At 32.6% G+C, this 18,690-nt stretch overlaps 2 protein-coding genes across 4 annotated transcripts; one reads left to right on the top strand and one right to left on the bottom strand.

The window, feature by feature from the left end:
- Positions 1-1,854: 1,854 nt before the first annotated feature.
- Positions 1,855-7,391, top strand: LOC125049901 (acyl-CoA-binding protein homolog). 2 transcript variants are annotated; one of them, XM_047649417.1, is made up of 4 exons: positions 1,855-2,106; positions 2,243-2,283; positions 3,007-3,124; positions 6,933-7,391. In XM_047649417.1, the coding sequence occupies exons 2-4, from the start codon at positions 2,269-2,271 to the stop codon at positions 7,070-7,072; spliced, it is 273 nt and encodes a 90-aa protein (XP_047505373.1). In that variant the 5' UTR covers positions 1,855-2,106; positions 2,243-2,268; the 3' UTR covers positions 7,073-7,391. The 2 variants fall into 2 exon arrangements, with proteins under 2 accessions (XP_047505373.1, XP_047505372.1); XM_047649416.1 differs by having other exon boundaries at positions 1,869-2,104; positions 2,239-2,283.
- A 256-nt stretch (positions 7,392-7,647) lies between these two features.
- Positions 7,648-17,116, bottom strand: LOC125049887 (superoxide dismutase [Cu-Zn]-like). 2 transcript variants are annotated; one of them, XM_047649398.1, is made up of 4 exons: positions 16,846-17,115; positions 13,250-13,309; positions 10,337-10,561; positions 7,648-9,121 (listed from the first exon to the last, which is right to left on the bottom strand). In XM_047649398.1, the coding sequence occupies exons 1-4, from the start codon at positions 17,020-17,022 to the stop codon at positions 8,867-8,869; spliced, it is 717 nt and encodes a 238-aa protein (XP_047505354.1). In that variant the 5' UTR covers positions 17,023-17,115; the 3' UTR covers positions 7,648-8,866. The 2 variants fall into 2 exon arrangements, with proteins under 2 accessions (XP_047505354.1, XP_047505355.1); XM_047649399.1 differs by lacking the exon at positions 13,250-13,309 and having other exon boundaries at positions 16,846-17,116.
- Positions 17,117-18,690: the final 1,574 nt, after the last annotated feature.

Raw genomic sequence — 18,690 nt, 5'->3', positions numbered from 1 at the left:
TTAATTCCAAAATAAGGTGAAAAAATAAATATTTTTAATCAAATAAATTATAGTATATTTGGGACATAATAAGGTAAGTTTTCACCAAATTTCGTTTAAAAAAATAAATTTTTGTAAAAGATAAAAATAAAAAACCAAAAACTTGGTTTTTTGAATTTTTCACACCAATTTTGAGGTTATGTGAAAAATGTGTGAATACAAAAGTTTTAGATATTTTTATTATCTACAACTTTGCCGTTTAACTTTCTTCGATAGGACTTTTAGTTTTGCCGGAAATCGAGATAAACCGTTTTTTACCCTTAAAACTCCCCCCCCCCTACCCCTTCCCGACCTCAGATCGACCGTAATTTATTTTTCCTTTCATTTTGATCATATTCCCCTGCTTTTCTAATGGGTTTCATCCTACTGTAATTTTTTTTGGTTTCTAAAATTATCGGCACTGGTCTATAATGGTTGCAGCTCCTTACAAACATTGTGTAAAACAAAAAACTTGGCGATTAAAAAGAGTGGCGGAGAGTTTATTGCCAGTTCTCTTCCGTTCTACGCCCTTGATTTGAGAACTGGCAGTAAATGTAAAATTAGAAGCATTTAATATGGATTTCTTTTTTTGTCGTTCATAAGTGAACATTGTGTTTTCTATATGAATAAATCATTTTGACTTGACTTGACTTAGAATCCTGCTTGCATAGCGGACTAATGTAACCTGAAGAGAAAACCCGTAACAAGTTCGTTTCCGCCTGATGACATCTACTGCTCAACATTGTCCTCTAACTTAATTTCCAGTGTATATACCTACATGTTATTTATTTTTATCGACACTTTACATCTACACCTTTTTATCGTTACTCGCACATAACTACATAACCAGTGTTGCATGTTTCGCGTGTATGTGTGCGTGCCGAGTGTATAACGGAGTGGTACGTGAGTAAGTGCGCTTATTGTATGCTCACATAACGTATTAGTTAATTTAAAAATGGTGGTTAATTTATCTACCCCATACCAGTATAACTCGTAACCCTGGTTCATCTTCATTTCTCTTCACCACCACGTCACCTTGTGGGAGGTCGTGTCACTCTTCGCCAACTGGTCCGTGGTCTCTATTCCAGGACTTTAACTGTGTAACGGCAAGAATAAGTTGACTGCGCACATAAAAATTAAATCCATGTGGGCGCTCGAAGTACATACGATCTTAGGGTTAAGAGTCTCCGCTTCAGCATTAAACCCATACTTAACAAGACTAATGTATAATATTAAAACTCATTTACTGTACATAATAGGTATGTACTTTAATTAAAGTTTCATTCATAAAGCTGAAATATAAATTTTTATCACATATATATAAGTGCCTATCATGAATCTCATAGCAAACTGGTTAGCACGAACCCATATTAAATTTATATAATAGAGATGATATTATTTAATATTATATATTTACTGATTGCTTTCATAAAAGTACATAACTTTATTTTAACCGCTACAAGTTCTAGATAGTATGTTTTGAGAATTAGTTAAAATTCCTACATTATACAATTTTTATACAAGATTTGTTGTAGGTATTTATAGAGCTTATGGAATTCACTAGGTTATACAGATTAGACTGAAAAACAGAAACGAAACCGTATTTCAAAATCCTAGCTTTTTTTGACGTACGAGAGTGAGACTTCTTCAAAGAGACAGGAATCTTACCCCGGTTACGAGATGTCATTTATGTTAACAAAATGTCATTTTTCTAAAATGTAAACTATTGACCTATTGAGTTTTGACACTGACAGTCTATAATCAGTTATCACAAATCACAATCACAAACAATTTTCTACTTCAATGAGAAAATTTTACATGATTTATGAATATTATAAATATATTCTTCATGAAAACCTTTTTGATATCTGAATTACGTTAAGATTTGTAACTTTTGGGTGCAAGTGAAAGAGGCAATATCGGCAATTAATGTTATTTCTGCCGTATCGGACACAAACACGTCCACTCACCGCGTCAATGAATCCTCGAACGCAATAAGTTTCTCCTTTTACCTCATTATAGAATTATATTTTAGTTGTGGACAGTTACTCATACTGTGCAGACGTGCTCCGTTCCTGTGTTCGAAGTAAGTTAAAAAATATCTTATCAATAATTCCGTTGAGTGTATCATATCTAGGTATTAATATGCGATTAGTAAGTACCGGTCACGCTATTACTGATAAAACATTTTGTTCTTACAATACATATTTTCACTTCCAGGTTCCATTGTATTAACTGAAGCAAAGCACCATGTCTCTACAAGAGGTAAGTTTAAATATTCTGTTGTAGTCCTAATGGCCATAGAGGTCATATAAATGATAATGGTTGAATAATAATAGCATTTATAATGCATGAGGAGCGAGGGGTTACTGTATCTAGAAAGTTGCCATGACAATTATAAATTAAACTTAAATATTTAATACTTCCTTATATTAAAATACGTCTATCTAACAATGTGATTAAATAAACTAAAAAATGCATCTTTAAAGTGTATCATTTTATTATAGTCTTTCTAATATGATAAATATTATTATTTAATACTAGTATGATTAATATTCAGATATTTTTTAAGAGAATCTATAAATCTACAGCATACTAAAATGGTTTTGTATTTTTTTAAAAGAAGAACACCATATTAATAGCCAAGCAAAAAAACACCAAAATCTATTTTAAAATTTATCAGAAAAAACAGATTAATAATACTGGTTTTTCTCTTGATTCAAGGTTGTTAAGGTTGTTACTAAGATGCCTGTATGTGCAACGGTTCAAATTAATGACTAAAATGGATAAGCAAATGAATTTATACATTATAAATAATTCATATTTCTAACTATGTATACTTTGCTAAGTGATTCTTATTAGAATAAAGTGTCTATATTATGATATATTAAAAAAAATTGCATTTAATTGAAACTGTAGGCCTAAATTATTTGTAAAATGATTTTCAATTGTACTTTTAGTTTTAATTTGGAGTAAAAATTTTTGTAGCAATTTGACAAAGCTGCTGAAGATATCAAGAAGCTGAAGGGGCGCCCCAATGATGCCGACCTTTTGGAGATCTATGGTTACTTCAAGCAAGCCACAGTTGGAGACGCCAACCCTGCAGGTATATTACCCTTTTCTCAATAAGAATACAGTCCACATCTCATGCTTCAACTTGATTTATAGTTGAAGTATCAAATTTATATTGTGTGTGTTTTAAATATACCATATTATATCAATAGTAACATATATATGTTACTATTGATATAATAATGCTATTAATTAACATACTATCAAAGAATGCTTAATAAAGAATACTTCTTTATGAAAATTTATTTAAATGCCACATTTTCTTGACATCCTCGGTAGAGTATGAGTAATACTAATAGAAGGTGATAGGTACTCGATTCTTAGTGAGAGTTTGCCTAAAATTTCCTGGTTGTGGTGGAAAAGTGATTTAAAAATTAATATACAAGAATAATAAGTATTGGTCATGTTTTGTATAATGCTTCAAAATCTGATTTAAATATTATAAATATGTAATTGTTTCCTATGACACCTGATTAAGTATTAAAGTCTAAAGATTATTATTCTCTCTATTTAGAGAGGACTGACCGTACTTACCTGTTAAAGGGCCTTACCATAGTTGGGCTGACGTTTAATGAGTAGACAAATTTAATTATTTTGTTGTTGACAAACCAGTTAGAAATCTAAATAACACGAATCCTACGTAAACGGTCACTTCCTTCCTGTTGTTTACAAGGAAAAGCAGAAACTGCTATGTCAGTTTCCAGTCTCTGTATTTTATCCTTCCTTACTTAAACATTTTAAATATGGATTGAATCATCAGCCTATTTATACAATGATACAATGCTAATTACACTTTGAACAATATAAATTCGATCTAGCGAGTTGCTTTTGATCAACATGAATAATTCTTAATTCAATTTGAAATTCTTGTTGAATTGTTGTTCTAAACTTCGTTCCATCTTCCCCGATTTTGGTGTCTATATATTGTAATATTTTATTAAAGTCAGCTGAATCCCACAAAACCCTAATTTTCTTAGTGTTTAAAGCTATTTCATCAAATTTCCACCTATATTAAACGTCTTTTGCATACTACATAAAGTCTTCAATCTTCAGTCAATGTTAATTGGCCTTACTGGGTCGTTAAGTAACTAATTTAAATAGTAAGAGTAATGGAATTATGATGCAAGACGTAAAGCGCTTAAGCTGTATTTTTTCTGACATATGACCTTAAAATTCAAGTATAAAGTAGACGATAATTTATTATTTATTTAAATAATCCGCAATACAAAAAATAAATGTTCGGCGTAGAATCATTTAGTTTTTATAATAATAGATAATGCTGACGCCAGTCACGCCACAGTGAGCCGTGTCCTTTTAATAATAATTAGTTTTAATTTAATCTTAATCAAGAAAAGGGAAAAATTTTATCGCTTGTAATTATCACAATTAAGCTGAATTATCGCTCATAAAACTTCGTTGCGTCAGAGGTTTTTGGATTGTTTGAAATTTGGAACAAAATACGTAATAATAAAAATAAAATACGTAAATAAATTTTTGTTTGGTCAAGAGACCACATCATGGAATGATGAATTATTGATTATAACCGTCTTCTCAATTAAAATGAATGGTTTTATTCATCGAACCAAAACTTTTATGAACTACCTAGTATTACTTATGGTAATGAAGACAGTACTCCCTTTCTATACCTCTTTATAGTGTTCAATGAAACCGCCTTATTAAAGTTTATAATACTTTGATATTCATTTAATAGTAAAAAATTTATACATTATTTAAAGTATAAAAAGTGTCGTTACGTTCAAGTGTCGTGACTTATCAAACCAGTTTTATTTAATTTATAGACAGACTAAATGTTTTGTAAATTGTGCAATGCTATGTGGTTATGTTAGTAGTAGTAAAAAATTCAAATCTATGAACATAACAATTATTGTAGTAGCTTCGTTTCATCAAGTATTCGTCACATACACGTAAAACACGTAAATTAACAAAAACAAAAAATATTTGACTGCTTAAACGCGGCGATTTTCCATTTTTTTAGTGCACGAAATCCTGTAGTTCAAATTATGCTCACTGCGCGCTGCCCAATTATTCAATAGATAATTGCATTGTTATAATAATAATTGTTACTATTATCTTACGTTAACGTGCTGATATATGAAGCCTTAGCAGGAACTATACGTAAACTCGAATATCGCAGTAGAAAAGAAACGTTTTAGAAGTTCGCTGCATTGGTGTGTTTGGAACTGAACAGAAGAAGGATCCTTTGGCCGGTTCTGGTAGATTGTAAGCCATGGTCATGTAAACCCCTTAGTCAAATCTATATTAAAGTTAATTAATAATTGGAGTTAACACTTTAATAACGTAACTCATGTATAAGTTATACGAGTATGGCGTAAGAAATCGGTCCAGTGCACTAGAAGAATGTTTTAATCGAGAATATTCTTTATTTATTTAATTAAAGGTTAACAATAGCCATGGCCGATGTGATTCAAGAAATATAGGGTTATTAACCTCACTTAATAATGGATTATGTTAATTGTTTGGATTTTAATTGTTTTGGAATTTTACTCGACTGTAATTTCGGCCCTGAACTGAAAATACCGGTGCGCCGCCTTTATCGTATTTAGTACTTATCGTTAATCTGTTTTAATTGAAGTAAATTGGTATTTCATAATATTAATTTAAAATTGAACTTAAAATTTATTTATTTACAGTTAAACAAGTATTTAATAATAATATTAACAATACATTAAAAAATAGTGTAACGTACCTTTTTGTTGCTAAGCGATCTCTTTCAGTCAATCTTAATTAAAGAAAATAGTAAAAAATTAATTGTGTAGAAGTGAAAGAGTGCGAAACTCCATTTATAATACAAACAATATAAATGTCGGAGCAATGGCGCTGGTATCAGCTGCCATTGTCCTTATAGTTTAATAACATCAAATCAAATTAGTCCAAAACTGTTCTGTGGTTTATTTGATTTGCCAATATTAATAGATCTACAAATTAACAGACTATTTGGTAGTCTGTAGTAATGTCATAAGCTTTATTATTAATGTAGGAGCAATGGTGTTAGTGTCAGCTACCATTGTCATTATTATTTAATAACATCAAAGTGAAATTGCTTCAAAACCGTGAATATCAATGGTTTATTTGTTTGGTCAATGTTGCTAGATCTATAAATATTGGCAGATTAAATAAACCACTGATCAGCTTTGACCTAATTTGACTTTGATGTTTTTCAATTATAACGACAATGGCAGCTGATAACAGCGCCATTGCTCCGACATATAAAATCAATAATAATAACCGACCAAAATAAAGAGTAATTTTTTGTATATTGGCCATTTATTATCACAAAATTTTCCGTACTTAAGTATCTACAAATAATAAAAACATAATCTACAGTTGTTGTTCGATATTAATGTCACGTTTTTAAGATATCGATTTTTATCTTTTTTTCAACTTTTTGCTTTAAATTGGCTGTTTGTATGATTTCTGACTGAAGACTGGCCATGTAGACAATATAAGCGCAGAAATATTATAGCACCAACTATATCATAGCTACCATACTACATTGAATCGATATCTGGAATAACACGATAGGCAACCTATGATTTTTCGCCTCACTTAGGATTTGAACCCCTCACAAAACAAGAAAAATCTGTTATATCAGTTATATCCTTTTAAAAGTATCGACCATAGCTATGTATTTAACGTAAAATGAAATATATATTTATATATAAATGAAAGTAATAGAGCCCGGGACAGGAACGAATCCGAAAAATAAATCTGATAAAATCTAATCATTAAAACAGACGCAAAAGTTCATCTCCTCCCTTGTTAAATGACATTTTAAACTTATTAATTTATGGTTATTTCAGATAAACCCGGTATTTTCGACTTGAAAGGTAAAGCTAAGTTCGAGTCATGGAGTTCCAAGAGTGGATTGTCAAAAGAGGACGCCCAAAAGGCATACGTCGCGAAAGCACAGAGCATCATTGACGCTATTGGCCTGCAATAATCTAGTTTTTCTGAACAGCTTGCAATCGTTTACAGATAGGACAACTGTCATAATATGTCATGTCACCTGACATATGTCAGATTTTATATTTTCTCTGTTTGTCGTATGGATTGCAGGCACCAGTGCTATGTTTAAGAATAGTTATATTAAGTTATTGAAAGGTGTTTAAAGAGGTTTTATACATTTTTACAACGCACATTATGTTTGACATAATCTTCCAATTTACGCTTTTTTTTCAATTCTTTTTTAGTTGAGTAAAGATACTTTGCTCTAGTTTGTTATATTGTTTACTGTCGGTAAATATAGACCTTGGTGATAATTTGTTTTTTTGTTACCCTGCGTTTTTATCTGTGTTACTGTTAAAAATTGTTTCCTTCCAAATAAACTTGTTTAAATAAACCAAAATAAACTTGTAAAAAGTTTATTTTCCTCTTCACAATATTGCATTTTACAGGTTTATATGCTGCAGGTATTGACCATCTTTGTGAGAGACTGGTGCCTATAATAGGACTATAGAAGTTCTGTGGTACAGGTCACCCATCCTTCCATTTCCAAAACAAAATAAAACTTAACAATGAGTGGTTGTAGGTGTGTGAAAGAATTTTATTTAAAGTCTATAACAAATATTTTTTTTCTAACTTGTAAATACTTAAGGAAGATTAAAGTTTTTTGTACAAAATTACCCAGGAAAACAACAAGTTTGCGAATGTTGTAAGCAAAATAGATTTGCTTTGAAAATTGTGTCCTTACGCAGTTAAGTAAATTGAGGAAGGCTACTTTTATGTCTTGGCCTCAGATATTGTTATCTGTTTCGCGATCATATTTTGTTTTTTCTAATAAGCAAGGAGGCCGTCAACCTTCTGTGCCTGATACATTATTGGGTCGACATGCCTTCCTTACGATTTTTTCCTTCACCTTTCGAGGGAACTCTACAAAAAAACTTCACATCTCATAAGGAAATAATTGTTGTTGTCCTTTTTATCGAAGCGTGTTTTTATATAAACTCGCTAATTATGAAGCTTTAGATAAAATAATTTTTAATATCATTTCATAAGTTATACAGTTCATCCATTACAAAGAATAATCTGATAAATGATATTTGTTTCCTAACATTTATTGTATTGCGTGTATATTTTATACATTCTTTAAAAATTATATACAAATAAAATCTTATCTTAATTTATGATAATTGACCATAGAGGCTAACATACGTTTCTAAGATATAAATTGCGTCAGAAAAGGCTTATACAACATAACCAAGTTTTTGTGCAGTGAAAAATATAGATACCTAACAACCTGGTGACATTATATTTGAAGACAAGGTAAAAATTAAATAGACATTGTCGAAGTTCCTGGTAAGGTTTGAACGTCTTTGACAACCGGAAGCCACATTTAGCGCTAAAACTTTGACCCTATGTTTTAGAGTCGAGACTTAGTATGTAAATTACCGTCTAAAATTCGAAAAATTAGCGTGATTAATCGATTTAAAAGGGCATTAAAGACGTCAAAAGACCTTGAAGACTAAAATTGGGACGGCTGTCTGATGGCGACGTGCAACTCGTTCGTATTAAGTTTCTCATGTGAAAAAAATATCATTTTTTTAATAAGAAATAAAGTTCTTTAAACATTATGTCAAATCCGTTTTTTGACATATGACGGTCATAAGTCATACTCATAACTAAGTCTCGACTCTGAATCTATACCCTTAGTTGTTATAAGTGGATAATTTTAATGGTCTACACTACTGGTATAAGAGTAATACAAAAAGTTTATATCAATTTATAACATAAAAGCTTAGTTCAAGTATCCGATCACGCCGCATGCAATGGAAGGTCCAGATGTACCAGTAAGCGCGCTATCTTCAGTGCTGGATCTTCCATAGTCATCCTCGCTCTTACTTATGGCTATGGACCGTCCCACTATAGACCTGGGACCGGTTAATGATATCAGATGGTCAATTATTTTCACGTTCAATGTCTCCTCTTCAGCCTTTATGTTGCCAAGGTCTCCGACGTGGCGAATGTTATCACGAGGTCCGCCATGACGACCCTGGTAAAGATTTTTAAATAACTTTCTATTAATCAGGTGAAGAACAATTTGCGACTCAAAAATGAAATACTTTCCAAATTTGTTTTCGAATGCGTGTTTCTTATTTAACTTTCTTAGTGTGTAACTTTCTTGTGATGTCCTTAATTTGAGACTTAATTTATTTACCCTGATATGGAAACGACGCTCGGACTGATTAAAAAAATATTTGATTATAAAGCATACGGAGTCGTTGCTAAAACGTATTTGCGTAACTATTAACTGTAGGTGTTTATTTTTTCCAAAAAATCGGTAAGGTTTTATAAAATTTTGAGAATGTGTCATTTATTACACATGGACAATGCTACAAGGCTCTGAAGTGCTTCCTTTTTAAGTAGTTTTGTTTGAAAAATCCGTTGCCTTCACATAGGCGAAGATCAGAGTTGAGATAGCGTGTTTGACCGAACGTGGGCCAAATTTTAATTACATATTTTTAAAATAAATGACGCACTTGAATTCTTGAAACTTCGCGTTTGAATTTTAGCCGTACCGATAGTTATGTAACCTAACATTCAGTTTTAGTAAATAATTAGAAGCGTAAACAAAATGTAAACAATCATCGCACACTTGAGTTCTTCAACACATATTGATTGTAATTTAACATTTTCGTTTCCGATTATGTCCAAAAAGGTCGACTTCACTTGTATTGAAGTATCACTAAGATTTATGAACCCTAATGTAAGCCAAGTTAGTTTTTGTTACCGTCGCAATCCCACTACCCCTAATTTTATATTAGTTATAAGCTCATATATTAAACCATTAAATTCAGTTTCGGCTGCGCGCAACGGGTAGAGCTTATCTTATCTTATCGTACCTTACCAAGGGCTATAGGGCCGCCACCGTACTGCGTTGTATCAGCAGGGTGCGAACATAACACCACCCGAATGGGCATACGCCCCGAACGGGCCAAAGCTCACCCCTCTCGAGGGAGTTTAAAAAAAAGCCAGTTTCCACCCAGCTTCAAACAAAGTGTTTCATTTAACATATATTTGAACATATACAACAACCGACACCGAACTTCAGTCGGATAAAGAAATATTTTCTTCGAAAACGGTGAGAAGTTGAATCCTAATATTATTTAAAACACCATGCTGGTATATAAAACATTCTTTTGACGACTAAATCCTTATTCGTTGTCGATTATAACTATTCAGCTATTTCGGGTTTGCAATAACTTACATAGTATGCAATAAAATGCGGTCCAATATCTTGACAGTTCTCCTTCACAGCACCAGATTGGTGGATGTGCAATCCATGTAGCCCCGCAGGTAGACCGGTCACGTTACCCTCGATAACCACAGGACCATTGGGAATCACTTGTCTGAAAACCAATTCCCCTGTGACTCCGGAATCCTGGTCAGCTCTGAGGTAGGCAATTGCTTGAAGACCAATAGACCGGGGGTCCTAGAAAAAGTTAGCAAAATATATGATTTAAAATAAATTTTACTTATAAAATAAATTTGATAGGTTCAAGTTGGTTATTCTCTTTTAAATTAAGTTAAATTGTCAATTATGCTGTCCATAGATAAAATGGATAATAGGTTCTACAAGGGGGATGAACTAAACATTAAAAATAACGATTACTGATGTTGAGTGCCGCAGTGAGAGAAGAAGCGCAGTGAAGCAGGAGATTCTAAAGTGTTCGAGCTGTGTCGGTGCAGTACAGGAATAAATTGAGAGCGTATGTTAGATCCAACCGGCATGGCTGGATTTAGAAGTCTGGAGGCCTCGGGGCAACAAAGGAGTGGAGGCTCCCTGGCCCCAATTTAATTTTCATATGTAATACCACAAGAGCTTCAAAATTATCGGGTATTTCCCGATAGGTTCGTTGCAAACAATTAATATAGTTGTCATGACGACGACAGTCGTCATGACGACTCTATTTGTTTGCAACGAACCTTGAGGGAAATACCAGATAATTTTGAAGCTCGAGTGGTATTCGGTGGATTATTTTTCCGACCCAAATGTCGGCCAATACAATTGCACCATGAGACGAAATGTACAGTTAACAAATAAGAATTTCATAATGAATAAAACAACTACTTAATACTTTTCTTGAAGCAACGACCAGAGAAAATTTTCACAAAAAATTTTCAGTATAATACCATGTAGGTTGTACCACGTGACGTCGAATGGTGCAATTCTATTGGCCGACATTAGGGTCGGAAAAATAATCAAATAAAATAAAAAAAATATTCAGTCGAATTTTTCAATCAATAAATTATTTATTATGAAACCAAGTAGATACAGATCAATGATTTCTGTTAATATTTAAGAACAATATAATCATGCTGTGTACGGAATTTAAAAAAATTTTTCGAAGTCTCTATTGTGGCCCTCTTTTGTGGGGCTCTTTTTCCTACTAGCACATTGCACATATAGAAAATCTACTAAGCAATAAATTGGTGCGGGATTTAAACCCATGACCACACACACAAGCTCAACATCTATTATAATACACAAAGTATTGCCGTTTGCGTGTTAGTAATTATACAGCAAACATCTTCAAGGACTATGAAATAAGTTAACATGAGAATACAATAAATTGTTGTTTAATTATTCTTCAACAATCTTTGCAATTAATTACAATGTCGGAAATGTGACTTCATAATTATATTTTATTCTCGTAATTACTTTAGATTTATATTAACTTCCTGAATGCTAGTGCCAGGGTTGATTTTTTAAATAAAACAGGTGGAAAACGGGCAGGAGGCTCACAAGTGCGTTTCCGGCCTTTTAAAAATTGCTACACTCTTTTCTTGAAGGATCCTAAGTCGATTGTAACAAGATATACTGTAAAAGTAAATACTTTTGATCAGGGCGAAGTTGTAAAGTAAGATAGATTTAACCGTCCCGAGCAACCATTCAAGTAATAAGTTGGAACGCCTGATCGCTAGATTTTTAAATGATACACGGGATATTTTAAAAACAAAACCAAATAATTTTATATAAATGAGCAGCGTTGGCCTAGTGGCCTCAGCGTGCGACTTCCCTGAGGTCGTAGGTTCGATCCCCGGCTGTGCACCAATGGACTGGGAGAATAGGTACTGAAGGTAGCTAGGATGTAGGATAATAAATAAAAATAATGTATAAAATCTTTTTTGCCATGGTATGAAATTAAACGGGCTTTTTATTATTATTAATTACCACCAGAGGCTTAGTTGTAAACTTACACTATAAAAAACAAAGTTTCGATACCCGGTGAATCAATAATTGTCTTAGATAGGCATAGTTAATCGTTGAGAGCCTATTGGGGAATCTTCAAAAACACATAAATTACTGAAAAACTAAGTCAGTCTTAGTAGATATGAAAACCTAAGTTCAAAGAGTCCCACATTATATAAACCTTGAGATACCCATAAAGTTTTTATTATACATGAACGAGGAAATGAAATCTCATCACGAATTCGTACAGCTCGTGATTCAATCAGTGCGAAACTGTATTTTTTATTGTAAATTTAATTCGTCGATACATAACGGGTCTCACATCCTAATAGAGCAAGCTTTACGGTATACATTTTTTAAATAGTTTTATTCCGGTATAACTTATATTTATTTATTGTAGTAGTTTTAATAACAATTATTCTTATTTTTTTTTTACTACAGGTACATATACTTTTTATTATTAATTAGGAGCTATGGTGTTAGTGTCAGCTGCCATTGCCATTATAATTTAATAACATCAATGTCAAATTAGTTCAAAACAGTTCATACGAATGGTTTATTTAATTTGTCAATGTTGCTAGATCTATAAATTAACGACTATTTAATGTTCGATTATAGTTTAGTAGTTTTATTCTAGGAGTAAATTGTCTTCACATATAGTTATTTAACTAATGTATACAAAATATTGTAAAACCTATTATAAAACAGTAAGTGTGGAGTTTTTTGCCCGTTCTTCTCCACACAGGCAAACTACTTTTGGAAGGGGCAACTACAATCACCTTTATATTTTATTTAATGTTCAAAAGTGCAATTTTAGGTGGTCTAATTGGAATAAATGATTTGACTTGACTTGATAATGATAATGACTATGGAGTCATCAAAAAATTTAAATTAATTGTTTCTTCATTCTATTTTAATAATACTCACGCGTGTCAAATCAATCTGTTTTTCTGCGCGATCGCTGGATGATATCGGTCCACCGAGGCCCTGCAAATAAATCTTCGGTTGTCTTTAATCTTTTAAAAGTAATTTAGATTAATTTGTATTTTATTAATATGTGTTCTATAGGTTCTATATGTTAAGTATAACGAACTTATTTCACATAACTGAAATACTTTATCGGCCAATCGACAAGCGGAATCTTAAATAAATTTGACAATCAAATTGCACAATACGGGGGCTGGCCTGAATGGAACCAATTAAGGCTTAAAATTGAAATTCTCCTAGAACTAGAAAAAACCCAAGTCCCGCAACGCAGTTCTTCCGCCGTAAAAAGTTGTGAGATCCATGTAATATCAAGTCAGTAAATTTATTCAGTCCCTGCTTAAGGGACCTTTTGTCGTAAGTTATTAGGTAATTAGCTAACCTAACATCTTGTACCTACTGAACAGTGAGATGAGTGTTACTAATCTTGTATGTTTCTTAAATTTTAGGCTTCTAATTTTATTCACTCCGAAGTTATAGGGTATTATGGTTGCAGTTCCTTGTTGTGTAAAAAAAAAAAACTTGGCGATTAGAAAGAGTGGTGGAGAGTTTATTACCAGTTCTTCTCTTGCTTCGAGAAAATGATGGTACGCTTTTTTGCTCGACGTGGAGGATGCACTACCGTGCCACCAGATAGTATTGTTATAATATTACTAATATGTTCTTGTATGGAAACATTATTATGCGTTTACAGAAACTCATTTTTATCAATTATACATATGAACAACTATCGTAACAGTGCTAATAAGGGTTAATGGTCTGGACCAGTTTCCTAAAGTGGGGCCGACGCCCCAATAGGGGGGCAAACCTATCATTGAAGTTTCTTATGTGAGCCATTCAATTTTAGATATTAAAAATTATGTATGTTACATTGGGGGGGTTCCACCAAAGGTTTTCCTCCAACTTTGTTTGTGTTCCCATTGGACTCTCGGGCCATAGAATACAAAAGCACAGGCGCTAATTAATGATTTATGTCAACGTTTGGTAGACCCTAGTCTAAGAAGAAGAAACCTTCAAACTTTTTGATTTACGTTATTATTTACGTACTGTATGTAATGTAGGTTAAAACTATAACTAACTATTAAATAAGTCCCCTTTACTCGTACATTATCTAAAGTAAAATATTAAAGTAGCATGCATAATTATTATCATTAAACCATAAGAATCTTTATCGTGTTATTATTAGGTTAGACAGATGAAGAAACTATTAATGATGTTATTTATAATATTTTTTATTATTATTTTATTGATTTCTTCCTCTATATAATTATTAACTTTATAATATATTTTTACGTAATGTTTAGTTGTTTGCAATTGCGTAGTGGAAATAATTTATAAACAAGTAATAAAAACTGCAAAGATAATGCGAAATCATTTTTTTAATACTAGCTAAGCCGGCTGGTTAGTACCCCTGACTGCGAATCCATGGGTCCCGGGTTCGATCCCCGGCTGAGACGAACATCGATGTGATGAGCATTTGGTGTTGTGCTTAGGTCTTGTGTGTTTAAATATGTATTTATATGTCTATCTATCCATGTATGTATATCCGTTGCCTTGTACCCATAACACAAGCTTCACCAGCTTAGCATGGGGCTCGGTCAATTGGTGTGAATGTCTTTAAAAAAAAAATTGAAAAACTTGTAAATGTATTATGAGCTGAATTTATTCTTTTGTGTTTTGTTTTAAATTTTCTAATTTCGTTTAGAATATATTGATAGATCGTAATATTCGTATCTACCTTTTAATAGGAAAATAATAAACGGGTTAAATATAGGAGTCTTTCCTCCAACCTCGATTTTGTTCCCTTTGGAGAGACTCTTGGGCAGTGGGGTTCAAGTGCACAGGCGCTAATTAAAGATATAAGTTGGCGCCTGGTAGATAGTACCGATGACCCCAGAGCTGGTGCTTACCTCGCTCAAGGAATTAGTATCGCAATACAGCGAGGAAAAGCTGCCAGCGTTGAAAGTACACTGCCACAGGGACCACACCTTCTAAATTTGTTTTAATTTTTAATTATTTTTATTATGACTGTATGAAGGTTAAAAAATTGTAAATACTGTATATTTGATTGTTATATATAAATTATTGTTATTATTAAATAGGCAAACTTAAACCGTTAAACTACACTAATAGATTCTTCTAAGAAAGGTCAATGACCTATTTTTATCTATTGAACACTAATGCATTACTGAAAAAAACATCGCAAAAAGTCTGGCGTCCGGGCAATTTGCCAGTGACAATCGCTTTTTAACCGACGTCAAAATACACAAATAGGTTGCCTATTCTACGATTTTTTTAAAATAAGACTAATATGACTTTTAGAAACATTAATGAAACCATTATTAGGTATTTTTTCGCACGCATGGTTTCGCATAAAAACTGTGTTTTGAATGATTGTTATTAGTACAGGTAAGTAAGGCTAAATTAATTAAAATACTTATTCACAAAAATGCATCCACGATCCTTACAGTTAGCCTATACGATAATGTCGAAAAACAAGATGAATTATAATAAAATACACACATAATATTAACTACATATATATGTCACCGTAAAATTGTAAAAACCGTTAGATTGTAATCTATCTCGCGAGATTGTAAACTGTCGAAAGATTGTCAACTCAACATACTGCTTGCAATTTAACGTATTATTATTCGGTAGTTATATGAAATTGTTGGGAAGTAAAATTAATCTGTAATTGACCAAAGAAGTTTGAATGATAACTAAGTTAGTGTAGTACAATCTACCGAATACCGATAACCGATAACCGATAGATTACAATCTAACGGTTTTTACAATTTTACGTTAACATATACATTATACATAAGATACACAATATCGGCACTATGAACTCTGCGAACTGCAGCAGTTTACCCGAGAAAGGTCACTTGGTCAGACAAAGGCAAAGGGCGGACATATTTCTGTGTCTCTTCTTAAGGCGATCGGCCATTTAAGGTCAAATTAAAATGGAATAATCGAATCTTGATCAGCTAAAGACGGTTATAATAGTTGATACATTTATTCGATAAATAATAATCTGTGTAGCCGTAGTTGCTCTTAATTATGTTACTGGACCTGAGTTAAATGTCAAATAAATTATTAATAGTGCGAAAAGTTCTAGAAGAATGTGATGTTAATTGCCCGAAGTAAAATAGGTTTAAGCTTCAGATTAAATATTGTCTTTGCGATATTAAAATAATACTTAAAGGATATAAACGGTTATTTACCAAATTATTTTCGTCTTTACGAGTTCTATAAAGCTAAAAAAGTATATTCTTTACTTACTTTTACTGTGTAATGTTAGAAATACGTGGAAAATTTTGTATATTTATTCCGTCATGGGTTGCAATAAACCAGGAAATAGTTGCAAGCACCTACCAGTGTTATTGATACTCGTGTGATAATAAACGTACAAAAAATCAGCTGTTTCTCATGCAATAGATAAGTAAGGTTTGGAGACTAAGCGTAATAATTGCCTGGCACTTTCCCACCCTTATATGTCAGTGCCCGGTAGTTAAAAGCAAAAATATATAACTTACATAAAGATATGGTTCCATGAAAACTTCGTAAACATTGCTCTGGAAGTCTTCTATTGCTGGGAGTGCCTTAATAATTAAATTTCTCCCATAGCCTGGAATACCTTCGACTGTCTTGCCATTTAAAACCGAAACTATCCACAGTAACTGGCCGAAGAACACATGCAACCTTAAATTCATTATTAAAAAAATCCCGCGTAATTCAAATTTGGAAGCTTTTAAGACGTGCCGAGTTTGCAAATGGCCGCCAAGCAATGATTCAATATACGGAATAGTGTATAAACAGTGTTTTTTTTTTCGTTAGTTTAATAAATACGTGAGGACGGTTGTCATTAAGTCTTCGTGAGGAGCCAAGGCTCTGTAATTGAGAAGCGTGACGGTATAATAAACGTTTCGGCACGGCATCTGTCGAGTTTATTTGGTTAATTATTTTAACAAACAACCCCTCAAAACTTAATTATAATGGGCAAGATTCAAAATCTAAGTGTCGTACGTCAAAAGTGTTATGGATTTTGACATAAGGGAGTCAGCTGGCGCTGTCACGTTTCTGAATCTCATGTTAAGCGAAGGTATTCATGAAGGAGCCGGAATGTCGCAAAGGAAGGTTGGTCACCTACTTGCCAGAGGATAAATAGCAATAACAAAGATTCAGTTTCTGACAAATTAAGTAAGGATAAGTTGTAGTATCGAAAAGAGTGTTCTAGGTCTGAAATTGAAAGAGAGTAAAACTGGAAGAAATAAAGGACATGACAAAGTTTAGAAATGCTGTTACTGCTAGTAAAAGATTGAAATTGAAATGGACAGGACACATGAGAACAAAGAATAAATGAAGACAAAGATAAATAGACGAAGAATGTGATGGAATGGCTTCCTCGCTATGACAAAAGAAAATGAGGAAGACAAATAAAAATATGGGAAGATGATGTGCGAAGAGTAGCTGGCCCTATGTGGCTACGTAAAGCTAGAAACAGAGAAGAGTGGAAGCAATTAGAGGAGGCCTTATATCCAAGGACAAGCTGTATAACAGAATCAACCGACTTGCCGATGTATTTTTATGTACTAGTTTAAGTAATTACAGAAATAAAAGCTTTTATTATTGTTATAAGTTGTAGTTGGCGATCCAGCAATTATTAATGTAACACACCGCTGTACACGCTGGTAATGTCAAAAACATTATACAATTATAAATTGTATTTTTTTTTTGTATTTTTTAGTCTCGTGTCATTTTGCAAAGATATAAATTGAGGTTGAGGTTGATGAATAAGTACCTACTATGAGACTCAGTTAATATGTATTAAGTTTTATCATAGACAATATTTTCTAGTCTTTATTTATATAATTCTACTGTACGTAATTCGGGTGGACCGATTTGAATGAATTTTTTTGTATGGGTTTGGGTGGCGCCCTGGATGGTTTGGATAGACAAATCCGGCAGATGATGATTCATACTTTGTTTAATATCCTAATCCTTGTAATATCATGCAGGACAACGTCTGTCAGGTCCACTAGTTTATAATAAAATACATAAAAACAGCATATGGTTAAAAAAAATCATATGATATTTAATATTATGTCTGAAATTCAGTATCACGGTCCGGTAATGACCTAGTTTTGACAATTATGTAAATTAATTTATTTGAACAGATGTTTTACAGCCGCTTTTACTATTTATTACATGACTATAATAACGAAATAGAAGTAGTATTTAATTATTTTAATTATATCTTAAGAACTGTGAATTAGCCGATTTAAGTACCCGTTAACACTTAATTAGCGACTCTGAGTTATTACGTGTGGATAATGTTAACTTGTGGTCGACCTTTAACGGTACGAATCTTGATAAATGCA

This window comes from Pieris napi, chromosome 5 (genome assembly GCF_905475465.1).
Source record: "Pieris napi chromosome 5, ilPieNapi1.2, whole genome shotgun sequence".
Taxonomy (NCBI): domain Eukaryota; kingdom Metazoa; phylum Arthropoda; class Insecta; order Lepidoptera; family Pieridae; genus Pieris; species Pieris napi.
The sequence above is the reverse complement of the archived record's forward strand: the minus strand, read 5'-3'. Positions and strand labels throughout refer to the sequence as shown.

Coding starts and splice junctions, on each gene's coding strand:
- LOC125049901 (XM_047649417.1), top strand. Junction 3,125..6,932: donor TGGAGACGCCAACCCTGCAG/GTATATTACCCT, acceptor TGGTTATTTCAG/ATAAACCCGGTATTTTCGAC.
- LOC125049887 (XM_047649398.1), bottom strand. CDS start 17,022: ATGAATTTAAGGTTGCATGTGTTCTTCGGCCAGTTACTGTGGATAGTT. Junction 13,310..16,845: donor TCATGGAACCATATCTTTAT/GTAAGTTATATA, acceptor ATTTATTTGCAG/GGCCTCGGTGGACCGATATC. Junction 9,122..10,336: donor CGCATTTTATTGCATACTAT/GTAAGTTATTGC, acceptor AATCTTTACCAG/GGTCGTCATGGCGGACCTCG.